The 16,167-nt window shown below is 46.6% G+C and overlaps 1 protein-coding gene across 3 annotated transcripts in view; it reads left to right on the plus strand.

Annotated features, from left to right (window-relative positions):
- PTCH1 (patched 1) overlaps positions 1-16,167 on the plus strand; it is a 71,151-nt gene that overhangs the window by 23,614 nt on the left and 31,370 nt on the right. For all 3 annotated transcript variants that reach the window (XM_058565452.1, XM_058565451.1, XM_058565453.1), the window contains exons 3-12: positions 6,335-6,524; positions 9,684-9,753; positions 9,850-9,941; positions 11,329-11,527; positions 11,819-11,940; positions 12,752-12,899; positions 13,684-13,815; positions 14,225-14,380; positions 15,052-15,150; positions 15,666-15,791. In XM_058565452.1, coding sequence (XP_058421435.1) covers positions 6,335-6,524; positions 9,684-9,753; positions 9,850-9,941; positions 11,329-11,527; positions 11,819-11,940; positions 12,752-12,899; positions 13,684-13,815; positions 14,225-14,380; positions 15,052-15,150; positions 15,666-15,791 — 1,334 coding nt within the window. The remainder of the gene's footprint in view (positions 1-6,334; positions 6,525-9,683; positions 9,754-9,849; positions 9,942-11,328; positions 11,528-11,818; positions 11,941-12,751; positions 12,900-13,683; positions 13,816-14,224; positions 14,381-15,051; positions 15,151-15,665; positions 15,792-16,167) is intronic.

The following is a 16,167-nucleotide window of genomic DNA, read 5'->3' on the forward strand; positions in this document are numbered from 1 at the left end:
AGCCTCGAGGCTCGCAGGGCACTTGGACTCCGGTTTAGATTGCCTCTTGTCAGCTGGGGGCCTGCAGAGGGCTCCTGACCCAATTCCGGTGTGTGTGGAGGCTTCCCCACACCAGCCAGCAGTCCTCAGACACCAGTAGGGTGTCGGAGAATTCAGCTCAGTTCTGACACTGTCTACCTGGGGATGGAATCAGGTTCCATAGGTTAAGGATTCAGTCCTACAAGACCACCCCTCACTTCAGATGCCAGTTGCAAGTCCAGGTCATCACCTGTGCTTCTGACCGACTGGCTGTAAATCAGAGGTTCCTGTGACCCCCTCGACAGGTCAATTAATTTGCTAGAATGGCTCACAGAACTCGAGAAAACCCGTTTACTCACTAGATTATCGATTTATTACAAAAGATTTTAAGGATAGGAGTCAACAGCCAGATGAAGAGATACGTAGGGCGAGGTCCTGAACAAAATAGCTTCTGTCCTCATGGGGCTTGGGGCCCAGCACTGCGGCACATGGGAGCATTCTGGTTCCCCAATGTGGAAGCTCTGCAAAAATGGGGGCCAACAAGCTGTCCTTTTCGGTTTTTATGGAGGCTTCATTACTAAGTCATAAGATTGACTAAGTCACTGGTCATTGGCAGTTGATTCAACCTCAAGCCCCCCGTCCCCGGAAGTCAGGGGGTGGGACTGAAAGTTCTAGTCCTTTGATCACATGGCTGGTTCTCGTGGCAGCCAGCCCCACTCGTGAGTGGGCTCCAAAAGTCACCCTCATTGACGGAAACAAGACCTTTACGGCTCTGAAGAGAGTTCAGGAACTGAGGACAAGAGACCAAATATGATGACAAAAGATGCTCCTGTTGCTCTTGTCGCTCAGGAAATTCCAAGGGTTTCACCAAATATATCTGAGAAATATACTTCAGTCATCTGAATGGCCAAATATATATATTTCTTATAAATCACAGTATTGCAGTGACCTTGGGCAAGTCGCCTAAACTCTGCAGCCGTGTTTGCTCCTCTGTAAAGTAAGGGTGATGATACATGCCCGGTGATAAACAAATAGATGGATGCCTGCTCAGCTCCTGGGTAAGGGTTTGGGAAATTTCACACAATTGTCAGTCCTCACACCATCCTGTGAGGTTAGTAGTGGCATTTTTATCCTGTTTTACAGAGACAGTTACTACAGTCAGCTATATCGGGGGCTTGTCCCAAATCTCAGTGCCTCAAGTAGAAGTCCTGGGACGTGGAACCCAGGTCTTCTGATCCCTGTTCTCATCACCTGTCCAGTCCACCTCGCCCCACGTTGGTGGGGGAGCGGCACCCATCGAAATAGTTATAAATAAGTAAATGATGAGTGTGAAAGGACTTTGGAATTGAAAAGCAGCTCACAAGTATAAATGGTTATTTTGTGTCCCAGGATCCCAAGATAACATTTTTCCTGAGTCTTGATCAAAGAGGTTTTTGTTATTTTATTATTAAAGTTGCTGTGTTTGTGAGGTGGGAAAGACTATAAGAGGACATCAGAATGTGATAGAGTTGCATGTTGTTTTTGGATCGAGCTTGTTTTTAATTCAGATCCCTACCAAGTAGCTTTCATGTTTATTTTTCTCTTTTTGTCACATGGAAGTCTTTAATTATACATGTTCATTGCAGAAAATTAAGAAATAGAGATAAACCCAAAAAAGGTAAGTGGGTAAATATTATACATAAGCCACCACATAGCAATAAGGGCTGTTCACATGGCTATCAGTTTGCCTACACCTGCATCACACATACTGGATCATATGGTTCATTCTGCTCAGTAGTCAAAAATGACTATGCAGTATTTCATGAGCATTTGATTATTTAAAAAACAATCTTGAAAATGGGAAAGAGAAGGGAGAAAACTATTTCCCCCAGACCACACCTGTAATTTCAGTCACTTGAATGGGTTCTGGGGGGCCTTCCTGAGAGCAGAGCTTCACCCCGATGCGTGAGAAGGAGCCAGAAAGGTGAGGGACAGCTCTGGGCCATCATGCCACTCAGCTGTAATTTAGCATAGGCATTTGCTAGGGCAGCAAAAGTCAGGCAAGTCCATGAAATTCCTCTGTCCAGAGGGGTTTCTGTGTCTGGTAGCTTGTTCCAGAGCACTGTCGGTGAATACTGATGTAAGACTGGATGAATGCTGTGCTGTTTATGACACAGGTATACCCAAGAAGGAGCTAAGTCTACCAGTGCAGCTGCATGAGTGACATAATTGTGGCCTCACCGAGCTCCAGCCAAGCTTGCCTTCTTTCTCTCCCTGCAGCAGGCCAAACCTGAGGTCTTTGCAGTTGTTGGTTCCTCTGCCCAGAACACTATTCCCCCAGCTTTTTCAAAGTCAGCGTAAACATTACTTCCTTTTAGGTCTTCCCTGGCCACTCCATTTGAGGTGGCCTCCCCCGCCCCACGACCCAGTAACTTACATGGCGTTGCCATCCTCATTTCCTCCATGGCACCTGTCATGCCATGAAATTATCTTACTGGTTTGTTTGTCTGTTGCCTGTTCTCTGCACTGGTCACTGAGCCTCTTGGAGCAGGGAACTCACTGGTCTCATCCACCACAGCACCCCACTGCTCAGCAAAGAACACGCATCCCCAAATGCTCCCTGGATGAGTGAATTGTGCTACAACTATTCATAAAGTGAAGTGGATGTGAATTAAACTTTTAAAAAGTTACTGAGTAGTTTTGCAGAAACATTCATATTTGGTTAAATATAAGATGAAATGTTAAGTAAAATATGGCCATGTAATATGTAAAAATAAATCATATTTAACTGTACTGAAAAATATATATAGGATACAGCATAGGTAGTTGAGGAAACTTTAGAATTCAAGGTCTTTCAACTCTAGTTGCTTGGTCCACCTATGATGATAATCTTGCCGTGGTTGAAACCAGACATTAGCAAAATAGTCATATTTATCACGAGAGCGAAGAGATGGAAGGGCCGAAAGGCTTTCAGTTCTAGAGACAGGACAGATCTACCCCTTTATTAAAACGTGTTTATTTAAATACATATCTAAGACATCTGAAAGGTGACACGATGGGGCCAGCCCTGTGGCGTAGCGGTTGAGGTCACTGTGCTCCGCTTCCACAGCCTGGGTTCGCAGGTTCAGATCCTGGGCGTGGACCTACACCACTCGTCAGCCATGCTGCGGTGGTGCCCCACATACAAAATAGACGGAGATGGGCACAGATGTTAGCTCAGGGCTTATCTTCCTCAAGCAAAAAGAGAGGAAGGTTGGCAACAGATGTTGGCTCAGGGCGAATCTTCCTCAGCCAAAAAAAAAAAAAGGTGACATTATGGAGTCCCTGAGGTGTATTTTATATCTTGTAGGAAATAGCATCATTTCTGAAAACCCCTGTGATAAAATGCTTGATCCCTTACGAGGCTGGTCTGGAAGAGTGTAGTCCAAGTTCTTCTAAGCAGCAGGAGCCTCGAGTTTGATTTTTATTTTGTGTGCACTCTTCTCTTGGTCACCACCTTGTTGGTCACAGTTACAGGGGCTTCTCTGCTAGGGCGGGGGGGGGGAGAAGAGGGGTTCTGTGGGTTGTTGTTGTTTGTTGTTGGTTTTAATTCACCTGGAGTTGTAAGCCTCAGTAAAGGTAAAAGGAAGTGTGGCTTTGTAAGCAGAATAAGAAATCGTGTATTCTGCCGATGCTTGAGGAGGCGGGTGGAAATGCGCATGATTTATAGGTGTGTGGTGTAGATGTTGTGTAGCCAGAGAAAGGAAGAGGTGAGCTTTTTTTCAAAAAGGCTATTTGGAGCTTCTTGGTGTGCAGCTTTTCGGAAGTGACCTCTGGCCTAATAATTTGCTTTTTAGCCTCACACAGTTTTCTAACTCTAGAGGATGTGCATTGAGTCTCATTCAGCTCACTAGTTAATTAGTTGGAATAATGCATTGTGATTCCTGCCAGAGGAGCCAGACCCTGCCTGCAGGCAGCTTTGCTAGAGCATCCTGCCTCTGTTGCAAGTGGTTTCCTGGTTTCCCTGTGGTCTTGCTTGAGCTCCAGATTGCTTGTGAGGGCATCAGCAATTCCCTGGGGCATTTGTCAGAGTTTTCTGCACAGGGAGTCTTAATACTTTGGTAACCAAATTGGTTTTGTAACCAACCAATTTCCCTCTGTCTTCCCCTCCGGCTTCCTCCCCCTCCCCTTCCCCTCCCTCCACCTCATCCTCCCCTCTCCCTCCCTCTGCCTCATCCGCCCCCCCTTCCCCTCCCTCCACCTCATCCTCCCCTCTCCCTCCCTCTGCCTCATCCGCCCCCCCTTCCCCTCCCTCTGCCTCATCCGCCCCCCCTTCCCCTCCCTCTGCCTCATCCTCCCCTCCCCCTCCCCTTCTCCTCCCTCCCCTCCCCCTTCCTCCCCCTCCCCTCCCCCTTCCTCCCGCTCCCCTCCCCCTCCCCTTCTCCTCCCTCCCCTCCCCCTTCCTCCCCCTCCCCTCCCCCTTCCTCCCGCTCCCCTCCCCCTCCCCTTCTCCTCCCTCCCCTCCCCTTCCTCCCCCTCCCCTCCCCCTTCCTCCCCCTCCCCTCCCCCTTCCTCCCGCTCCCCTCCCCCTCCCCTTCTCCTCCCTCCCCTCCCCCTTCCTCCCCCTCCCCTCCCCTTCCTTCCCTCCCCTCCCCCTCCCTCTGCCTCATCCTCCCCTCCCCCTGCCTCATCCTCCCCTCCCCCTGCCTCATCCTCCCCTCCCTCTACCTCATCCTCCCCTCCCTCTACCTCATCCTCCCCTCCCCCTCCCCCTTCCTCCCCCTCCCCTCCCTCCCCCTCCCCTCCCCCTCCCTCTGCCTCATCCTCCCCTCCCCCTCCCCCCCCTCCCCCTCCAGTCCCTCTCTGACACGGACAGTGTGTTCAGCCTCACCTCACCGAGTTCCGTGGTGGCCTTGGCCATCTGCATGAACCTGCACAGATGATCCTGTCAGTCTGTGAATCTGGACTGGTTTTTCTAATGAGGGCATTATTTGCTTTTTAGCCTGGCCCCCTTGTTTATAAAATATGCCAAGAGAACTAAACAACCTGCCGTTCCCAGTACTTATTTACTTGCCCAAACCAAATGTTTATGTCCTTGAATACTAAACTTGAAGAAAAAGGGTTCCTCCTCGTGGGAAAGCTTACAGTGATCACTGAAGGTTCTTTCTGAACTATAGCTGAAGGCCTGCTTTTCAGTCAGCATTCAACTTATCAGTGACTTAAGGAACTATTCAGACTCACAGGCTGGCCTTGGAGTGTGTGTGGGGAGGGACTCTAGGATTCTCCTTCTGGTTGCCCATTCTCCAGGCCCTTCCTTCTAGGCCCCTTACTCTTGACCCTCTTGGATCAGAGCACCCTCTTCAGAGCTTCACAGCACCGTTGCCGTCCCCATACACCTGCCCCGTTGAGAAGTGAACCTCCCTTCCCGCCATACCTCCTGGCCCTGGGCAGCATTCTGAGCCTGACTTGTTCTACAGCCGTAATTGAAATACAACCCAGGACCTGAGGAAGAAGACAAAAGACAGTGTGCAGTAACAGTGTCACTGCACCTCATTGCTTTGGCCGGCCTGTTGGAGAGCCGGGTCGGTGCTGGGGCAGGGGACCTGGCTTGAGCGCAAGTTTAAAATCACCTGGGGAGCTTCTGGAACACAGGCTGCCCGCCCCCAAGCAACTCAGAACCTGGCACCTGTGTTTTCTGGACGCTGACCCAGTGAGTCTGCTGGAGCCAGGTTCCGGGACCTGCCCATGACAGCCACGGCTGATGCTCTGGGTTCCTCTCAAGTGCGAGTTCCTCGTGGACATCTAGTATGAATCACATTGTTTATCTTCTCCTGGCAAATTTTGTGCTGAATACTCATTTGCCACCTTTCCTTGTTTCTTTTTTGACAGGGAGAAACATTTCCATGTTACTTTTCCCAGATTATTTAGGAGAAGAGAGTAAATTGAAGCCATTTATTCTGAAATGTGCTGCTGTGGCACATTGTTTATGCGAGTGAAAGAAATTGTAGCAGGTGTTTGCTCTGGTCTATAAGGAAGAGGTGTCTCAAGTGTTCCCTCCTCGCCCCCTTTCTCCCTATGGTGTGTTTGTTAGAAGGTGCAGGAGCACCGATGCATTTGGTTTGTGTATGTGACAGCAGGACAATCACAGTTAATAGATTTCGTGAGTATTTTTTGTGTGTTTGTTATTGGTAAGTTAACATTGCCAATAATAGTAAAGTGAATGTAACTCCCCAAGTCAGCTATGCATTCTCATGACCAGACTTCATTTATCGTGTATCCTGCGCCTCTTAGTGAAATAACAGAATGTGAATTTGTGGGGATTTTGCTGTTCTAACTGAAACCTGTACATGTTTGTCAGTTGGTGGACGAGTAAGTCGTGAATTAAATTATACTCGCCAGAAGATTGGAGAAGAGGCTATGTTTAATCCTCAGCTCATGATTCAGACCCCGAAAGAAGAAGGTGCCAGCGTCCTGACCACGGAAGCCCTCCGACAGCACCTGGACTCGGCGCTCCGGGCAAGCCGCGTCCATGTTTACATGTACAACAGGTGAGGCGGCACACAGGCGGCTGTGCTGGACCCCTTTGTGTTAGTACAGAAGGTTGCCCTTGAAATACACCTGGAGTTAGTGCAAATAGTTTCCTAATGAAATGATTTTTTTTTTTAAATCTTGATTTGTTTCTCGAGTTTGGTAACAAAGCCAATACATTACTTTATAATGTATTTTCAGTAAGTATCTTGGCACTGTACCCAGATGAGTATGGTCCTTCAAGGAGCCATTTGGGTGGCTATACGCCCATTCGAAAGATGTTTCATTGCTTAAGATATTTTTTTTTTTTTTTTTTTTTTTTGTGAGGAGATCAGCCCTGAGCTAACATCCGCCAATCCTCCTCTTTTTTTGCTGAGGAAGACGGCCCTGGGCTAACATCGGTGCCCATCTTCCTCCACTTTATATGGGACGCCGCCACAGCATGGCTTACCAAGCAGTACTTCGGTGCGCACCCGGGATCCGAACCAGCGAACCCCGGGCCGCCGCAGCGGAGCGCGCGCACTTAACCGCTTGCGCCACCGGGCCGGCCCCCTTAAGATATTTTTGGAACAGTTACATTACGAATTGCATTTAGTCAACTTAAAAAGAGTGAGAACAGGAAAGAAAAAGAAGGAAGTTACTTCTTGTGAACTTTGCATTCACTGCAGATACTGACGGTTGGTGTGTGTCACAAAACAGGGCTGAGCCGCTCTAGGGAGTTCCTGACAGGTAGCCAGAGTCAAGTGGATTCACACACAGCTTTACCAAATGTTACCCTTTAGCCTCATAGCTAATATAACAGTGCTGTGGGCGTAGTGAAAGCAGAGGAGGAGTTCTGGAGCAAAGCCAGCAGTCTTGTTTTAATCTGTCTAAACTGAGTTACTCAGGGCAGGGACCACATCTTATCCATTCTTGGACTCCAGCATTTAGATCAAGGGCCAAGTACTCAGAGATTGTTGATTGACTAACTGCCGGGATTGATGAATTTAAACTGGATCTTCTCCCTGAACTGCCAAAATGACTGTCACTAAACCCTGAGTCCAGGAGACCACTGAGTTGGCATTTACTTAATGCCACCCCCTTAGACTTTCAAACGCCTCTTAACTGAGTGATTGGCGAGTACAATTTATTTTTCATAGGAGACATGAGGAAGTGGCAAGTGTAGACATAGTCAGTGGCCAGGGAGAATGAGGGAAGAGAATAAGATGAAAATCTGTACTTGTCCCTGCTGCTGTAACCTCTGCTCTCCATAGTCTTAACTGGATTGGCTCTAAGACCCTTCTAGCTGGAGATAGAATCCTAGGGCCCAGCATGACCTGGGAGAAGGCCTGTATCTTTGGCGCACTCTTGTTTTCTCCTCAATACGCTAAGTTGATGATCATGTGTGCTCTGCTATCCTCAGGAGGTTCCCAGAACAAGATTAGCTGGATGTATGTATGAAAGGGCTTTGGAAGACGTCAGGAGGTGCTTTAGTGCTTTTGTCAGGCTGGAGAGTGCATCCCCACTCCTACTTTCACAGCCCTCCCAGTCTTCCAGGAGCTTGGAGGGGAAGCCACTGCCCCAGGGAAGTTTTGCAAAATTTGCAAGTGGAGACCCCATAAAAAGCCTGGAAATGGGTGTCCCAGAGCCACTGTAAACATGCCCCATGCATTCTTAACATAATGGGACCCTACCTTGAGAGGGCTTGTCACACACTTAAGGAGATGTGAGCGTCTGTACAGTGAAATTACACTCTTAAGCCAGATGGAACCAGAGAACTTTTATGCATTGGAATGATGAACGTTAAAGAACATCTAGTTCAACCCATCTCATTTTTTAGGTGAGAAAACTGGGAATTAGATTAATTAAAGCATTTGGCCAATTTCATAGAGTTATTAAATAGTAGAGAGAGATTTCAAACTCTTTCTTCTGGCTCCAAGCCCAGTGATTTTTCTAATGCACGGCCAGGCCCTTCTCAAGCAAGTGTAAATAAGAGTGAATTGATCAAGTGACATTGAGAACCTACTCACTCTAGATAGTCTGTGTTCACGCTGTGTGAAAAATTAATATATAGACATACGTAGATGGATGAGTGGGTGGGTGGGTGGGTGGGTGGATGGATGGATACCGTGGGCCCTGCTCTCAGGAGCTGACAGTCTAGTTTGGGAAAGGAAAGACATCAACACAGATAAGCGTGTACAAAGCCAAACACAGGCAGTCCCCACGCAGGTGGTCTGAGCAGCAGTGCTCTCGAGTTGAAGAGAAAGGGGTCATTTTCAATAGCGCCAAAGAAAGCTTGGTGGGAAGCTGGCATTTCAGCGGGCGCTGCAGGATGATGGGAAGGTTCCAGAGGAAAGAGGGCAAAGTCTAGAACGCTCCTTTGGGTGACCAGTAAAAGAGACAAAAAAGAGACCAACAAAATAGAGCAGTGTAGAGGGAGTTTATTTTTATTTTTTCTTCTCTTGGATTTCCCATCCCCACCGTTTCCAGATTTCCTATTTTTTCAAGTTAAATTTATCTCCCTAATATACTCACAAAGGCATGGGCTTATATAGCACTCTTTTAGAGATAACAGAACTCTGTAATAATAGGTAGATGGTAGATAATAGGGTTAATTGTTGATCAGTATATATAATATCATTTCCATAGGACAAGATTAGAAGACTGTAAAGTGGGAAATCAACCCACCTGGCAATGTGCTTTACAGCATTCGCGGTTAAAAGCAGGAAAGCTCATGTTGAGCACTATCTGTTAATAAGGACGTTATCTGCCAGTAAAGAAATGTCAGCCCTCTTCTCCCACCTGAATATTTATTCACACTTTATGAACCTTACTAATTTAGTCTCCACTTATTTTGAATCTGTGATAATTCAACTCTGAATTATCTGCCCTGAAGTTGTTTAATGTATGTAGAAAAGCAAATTAATGGTGTAAACAAGATTATTAGGAGAACACTTAGGAAAACAAGACTTTTCAAGTACTTTGGTAGCATTCATTTACATAAACACCCACATGTTAATTACAATTGAGTATTATCTATTCATTAAAGCAAGCTGGTTGAGTCTCTACTTGGCAAAAGCTCTGCTCGCTTTGACAGATGCTTAAAAGTGATCGAGATTGTGGTTCTTTCTATATGTTCTTTAGTTCTGATTTCCTTTGTTACAACGAGAAATTTTTGTCTCTGCTTTTTATTTTAATAGGCAGTGGAAATTAGAACATTTGTGTTACAAATCCGGAGAACTTATCACAGAAACAGGTTACATGGATCAGGTATAATGTTTTTGTTTGTTTGCAAAAAAATTCTCAAAAACACCCCAGTGGTATGCGTTAGCCTCATGTGGGGCCTGTTCTTTTTACTTTTGACAGATAATAGAGTACCTCTACCCCTGTTTAATTATTACCCCTCTGGACTGCTTCTGGGAAGGGGCGAAGTTACAGTCGGGGACAGCATACCTACTGTAAGTGTGGGGTCTTCTGACGTCTGTGATTTCTAAACTCTAGAATGTTTCTGATGTTAGTTTATCATTGTTTATTCTGTTTCAATTTTGATCAAGAATTAAAAACATTGAAATTCCATGTGCACTTTTTGAGTGACTAGTTGGGGGAGAGGGGACTTCTGAGAATGTTTTTCCTCTTTTCAAAAAAAAAAGTTCTGTAGGCATCATTAAATTTCATTCTCTTTTACCAGTCTATTTATATGCAAATAAAATGCAAATTATTCGGAGTATGTGTGATTTTTAACTCTTTAAAATGTACTCAGTTTTGCAGACCAAGCACTTTCATAGGTTTAGCTTATTTTTTAAGGAGAGAATTTATTAGTGGGTAAATGTCAGAACTAAATATTTTGAGTTAAAGTTCGAGACCTTCCTGTGAAGTAAAATTTTAACTAACCTTTCTTTGGGTCACATTAATGACATTTTAGGGGTAAAACTGCTATCTTTGAAGGCGATGGTAGGCGATGCTTCACAGTTTACCAGTTGGATATTATATATACTGAATCATTTAAGGAATAATTGTTAATCAGTGTAGACATTTTCAGTTAATTATGCAAGAGTTAGTGTTTGGGTTATTGTTTCTGTCCTAGCCTGCACGAATCTGCAAAAGCAATTTGCAGTGGCCATACCCTGACCCTCAGTGTACAGTTTTAGATGGGAAATAAGGGGTTTTGTGTTTTCTGGTTGGGAGATTCTGAATAATGACTTCAGCCTGGGTAAGCAGCTACAGTGTGGTTTGAACCACATAACAGGCAGCCAAAAGCCTTTCTCGTCTGTCAACAGCACAAATTCAAAAGTGAGTGTGGGGGGAAGTGGCCTTGATGGCGGTGATGGCAGAGGCGGCAGGGGGCTTGCGGGGTTGACTGCCAGTCTGTCAGAGAGAGCTCCTAAGTATGGGATTATTAAGGGTAATAGAGATCAGATATTTTGATTGATGACAATTACAAAGCATTTATTAGGCTGGCAAGTGCTAATCTGACATTGTGATTCCTCCGCGCCCCCCCCCCCCTTAATTTTGGATCTCAGTCTTCTGCTTAGAGGCACCCATTGGCTAATTTCATTTTTAGGTATTAAATAGAATATATCTGCAAGTAAAGATTCTTGGATGCCTTCATTAATTTATAGGCTCTCTGTTTGCCATCTTCATTCATGAATTATTTTCCTGACTTAGGTTTGCATGCAGATACACCTGAAGAGAGCATGTGTTTTTTATGCCAGGTCCCAGAATCGCAGTATTACCAGAAAGCCTCATGCAGTCCAGATGCAATATATGCAATATACGCAGTCTTGTTACTTTACTAAGGGCTTGGAAGCCTCTTTTCATTGTCCTGCCTCCTAATTTCTTTCACAGAGGTAAGCCTCCTTTACAGTGGACAAACTTTGACCCTTTGGAATTCCTAGAAGAGTTAAAGAAAATAAACTATCAAGTGGACAGCTGGGAGGAAATGCTGAATAAGGCCGAAGTTGGTCATGGTTACATGGACCGGCCCTGCCTCAATCCCGCCGATCCGGACTGTCCCACCACAGCCCCCAACAAAAACGCGACCAAGGTGAGGACAGTCATGAGTCTTCTCAGCAGGGGCAGAGAGGAAAACCTGACGGTCCCCCATTTTTAGTTCTATTATTTGCATTTTTAAGATTTCCTTCTCAACTTTTTTTGTCTATGGAACTAAATTTGTTTATAGAGCTAAATTTTGCTGTAAGATTTGCCATACGCCTTTCATTAGCCTTGTTATTAATGTTCTCTCTGAAACAAATAAGCCCTTAATGCACTGGATTTTAACAAGGCATGTGACCTGCCTACTAATTCCCGTAATTATGTGGTTGTCTTTTTATTGTAGCCTCTTGATATGGCCCTTGTTTTGAATGGTGGGTGTCACGGCTTGTCCAGGAAGTATATGCACTGGCAGGAGGAGCTGATTGTGGGTGGCACAGTCAAGAACAGCACTGGGAAGCTTGTCAGGTAATCCAGCACACAGAGGAGAATCCGAGCCATCTATTCTGTCCTTTCCTCCGAAACCACTTCCCTTCCAACATCTGTATTTGTGTTAATACGTAACTGTTACACTAGCTAGCCGTCTGGTGTAATCGAATATTAGGAAATGTTAGTGGTCCAGACCAGCTCAAAAAAGCACCTTGTGGGGAATTTTTCAAGTGCAGGTTTGTCGTTTTCATCAAGCTGTAGTTAGTGCCTACAGGGTTTTAGAAGATCTGCCCGTTATGTAGAAAGTCAAGAGAGTCTGAGGCAGGCAGAGACGTTGGTCCTAGCAGGTAAGGTTAAGTGAGGTGAGCTAAATTGCGTTACAGACTGTTAAAGGAAAAGACCAACAACTGACAGCTGAACGAGAATTATCCTCTGTGCCCTCGTGGGCTCTGCGCCATCAGGTGTCAGGCGCCCCGTCGGACAGTTCCCCATTGGGAAAGCCGTCGTCTGAGATTTCTGCACAAGCGAGTGTGCAGTGTGAGCCTAGCGTATCTGGTCAAGCTATCTACTCCTCTAGACTTCCTGTTTCATTGACTAGAAACTGAGAAAGGAAATTGCCTATTAATTTAATTTTGGGGTGTATCTGTAAAAGGTTTGTAAGGTTACACCTTTAATATGGTACATCAATCTTTTAAATAAAATAACCATCCAGGTCCTGTTCTAATGGGAACGTGTGCTCGTGTGGAAGGACAGGATGGCTGTGGGTGAGCTGGGGGCTCCAGTGGGATTTTCTGCAGTGAGAACTGCTTCCCGGGGATGCTGATGCTGTGCCTTGTCGACCCCATCACAGTGCCCACGCCTTGCAGACCATGTTTCAGCTAATGACCCCCAGGCAAATGTATGAACACTTCAAGGGGTATGAATATGTCTCGCACATCACCTGGAATGAGGACAAGGCGGCAGCCATCCTGGAGGCGTGGCAGAGGACGTACGTGGAGGTAAATCTGGCGTCCCCACACCCACCTTTGAAGCTGGGTACAAACCCCTTAGTTACGGAATACTTCATTTTAACAACTTTTTAAAACATTTGTTTTTTTCGTTAGAATTTATTTTCAAAACGGCTTGTAATTCTGGGAACTTGGTGGGATGAAACCTTGTTTTCATTTACTTAAAACTGAAAATCTTCGTATCTGGGCAATGCTAATTCTAGTTGGGATGCCCTGAAACAGTTGGAGGAACCAGTTGTGAACTCAAGAGCTAAGGCCGAACAGTGTTAAAAAAACACTCGGTTAGCAAAAAAAGGTGTCTGGAAAACATTAGCAAGGCATAGAATCTGTTCACAGCTGCAGTCCCCTTGGTTAGGTCATGTGACAGGAGCTGGCCTTTGTTTCCCAAGCAGTGACCTCTGCTGAGCTGCATGTGACCTTTTAAAAGTGGCCAGCAAATGGAGGGGGGAGGGGTGCCTGTACGAATGAGTTGTTTGGATAAGGGAGACGACGGGACCACAGATCTGCTGTGGGTTGTGGAGAGAATAGCAGTCTGAGACGTGGGGTAAATAGCAAGTGCTGGGGCGAGCTTCAGTCACACCCGTCACCGAAGCCCCACTGTCTCACCTGATTAGCAATAGCCTTCATTGTCCCAGACCTGGGGCCATTTAATGTTAGTTGAAGTTCAAACCCAAATCATGTAGAACTCTTTCTAATGCACCATTAAAAATTGGGGGTTGGGTGAAGGGGACATGTCCCCTGAGGCCTGTGCATGATCCTTATGTTGTGACCATAGGTGGTTCATCAGAGCGTTGCTCAGAACTCCACTCAGAAGGTGCTTTCCTTTACCACCACCACCTTGGACGACATCCTCAAGTCCTTCTCTGACGTCAGCGTCATCCGAGTGGCCAGTGGCTACTTACTGATGGTAACAATCAATTCACTTCTCCTGGGGGGTTTTGTTTTGTTTTTTAGTTTTTACCTTTCCATGACTGCTCCTGCTTTTTAACTGCTCTTAACATACACATGCATCCAAGACAGAGAGAGCTTGGCTTCATAACGGTTTAGAAAGTGGTCATGTGAAGCGTTTTTTCCCATTTGCAGTTTGCCCATCTTTGACTCATAGCATTTTGTGTGATGTCTGTAATGTAAATTGTTGTTGTTGTTGGATTTAGTAAGTTCTACCTTTTGATTTGGGTGATGGGTGGGGGAAAACATTAGAATCCTCACACATTCTAATGTTTGGCTTTTGTTTTGTGTCTCCCCCTCCTTCCTCTCCCCCTCCTCTGATTCCCCTCTGTTCCTTTACCTGCCCCTCCCCACTGTTCTGCTTGCAGCTTGCCTATGCCTGTTTAACCATGCTGCGCTGGGACTGCTCCAGGTCCCAGGGTGCCGTGGGGCTGGCTGGCGTCCTGTTGGTTGCACTGTCAGTGGCTGCAGGATTGGGCCTGTGCTCATTGATCGGGATTTCCTTTAACGCTGCAACAACTCAGGTACTAAAGGAGCCATCGGTCCACTGTTTGTTGACAAACACCCTTCCCTGGGCCCGGCCCAGCTGGCCTCCTGTGTGTCCATGTCACCTAAAGGGTCTTCAGCCTTTTCCACAAGGTGGCCACATTTCTCAGGGGAGTGCTGTCTCTAAATGGACCACTCAGCAGTGAGCAGAAGATCTGAATGGACTTGTCGATTAGTAGAGATGCTTCATTTGCCGATGGAATTGAGACCATTAATTAGCGCAGTGGTTCTCAAACTTTAGTGTACATTGGCATCATCACCGGAGGGCCTGGAGGGCTCGTGAAAACCCAGACTGCTGGGCCCACCCAGAGTTTCTCAGTCAATCTGGGTTGGGGACAGGGAGTTCCCAACGATGCTGGTCCAGGGATCACGCTCTGAGAACCCCTGCTTTAGATGAGTTCGATTCCTTCTCGTTGATTAACATTGTATGTGGAGCTTAGAAATAGAAACGTACAAGATCTCCTGTGAGCTAAAACTGCTAGACTTGAGGGATTTAACTATCAGATAAAACTCAGTTCTTCACTGTGAGTGAATGTAGTCTGTCCTTTGGGAGGCTGCTGGGGGCGTGGCAGCAGTGACTGACAGAGCTCTGGACTGGTCACAAGTGGGCCTCGCCTGACTGATGCGCTGCGCTCTGGTTTTACCGCAGGTTCTGCCGTTTCTTGCTCTCGGCGTTGGTGTGGATGATGTTTTCCTTCTGGCACATGCATTTAGTGAAACAGGACAGAATAAAAGAATCCCTTTTGAGGTAATAGAAAAACAGAAGAAGAAAGCTTTGGGGACAGCCAAAGGCCCTCCTGCTCCTGAGTGTTTGTCCTTTCATTTTCCTCGATCTGGCCCAGTAAATATTTTAGTCCCGAGTCAGATGACGTTACTGGCTCTAAATAAGTAAAGGAACTTAGAAGAATATCAAGACACTTATTCCAAAGCCCATACTTCCTTCTCTGGGGTTTTTTTCACTTTGTCCCCTTCCCTTCCCCACTTTTAAATCATTTAAAAATTTACTTAAATCATTATCTTCCAGCTTTGTGCTTTGGATGGTAATAACCATGAACAAAGCGTGACTATATAGATGGTACTGAACACTTTGCAGTGCCAGTGTTAGGGGGTGAGGCAGAGATGGATGTCCCTTTCAGATCGCTAACGTCAGCATTGTAAATGACCCGTTGTCTTATTTTGCCGTGTATTTGAAACGGTCACACACTCTGTGCTCTCAGGGGACCCGCCCTGTGAGCGCTCAGCACTGTGGTTTCTCATCCTCAGGACAGGACCGGGGAGTGCCTCAAGCGCACAGGAGCCAGCGTGGCCCTCACCTCCATCAGCAATGTCACAGCTTTCTTTATGGCTGCCTTGATCCCCATTCCTGCTCTGCGGGCATTCTCCCTCCAGGTGAGTTTCTGGGGATGAAGTCTGTGGGGATCCTCGAGCATGCCCTGACACTGAGCCTCCTGGCCTGCTGTTCCCCTCATGTGCTGATGGTGTGGCTACCTGGCAGTGAAGTGGGGTGCCAGCGTCTGGGGCTCCTGAGGGGGTGCTTCTTTCAGCAGTGGCCCTGACACTCCCTCTGAAAAGCACTCTAGGGTCCTTTCATTCCTTTCAAGCCCCGGAGCCCAGATGCCTGTGGCCTGGGTGCTTTCAGGGCCTGCTGCCTTAGGGAGTTGCCCTTTCCTTTCTAGTGAGACTGCAGTAGTACCAGGGCTGCTCCGTGTAGGGTGCCAGTTTACCCTCCTCCAGAGGGTCACGAGTCCTCTGGCTTTGTCCACAG

The sequence above is a fragment of the Diceros bicornis genome, chromosome 22 (assembly GCF_020826845.1).
Source record: "Diceros bicornis minor isolate mBicDic1 chromosome 22, mDicBic1.mat.cur, whole genome shotgun sequence".
NCBI classification, from domain to species: Eukaryota; Metazoa; Chordata; class Mammalia; order Perissodactyla; family Rhinocerotidae; genus Diceros; species Diceros bicornis.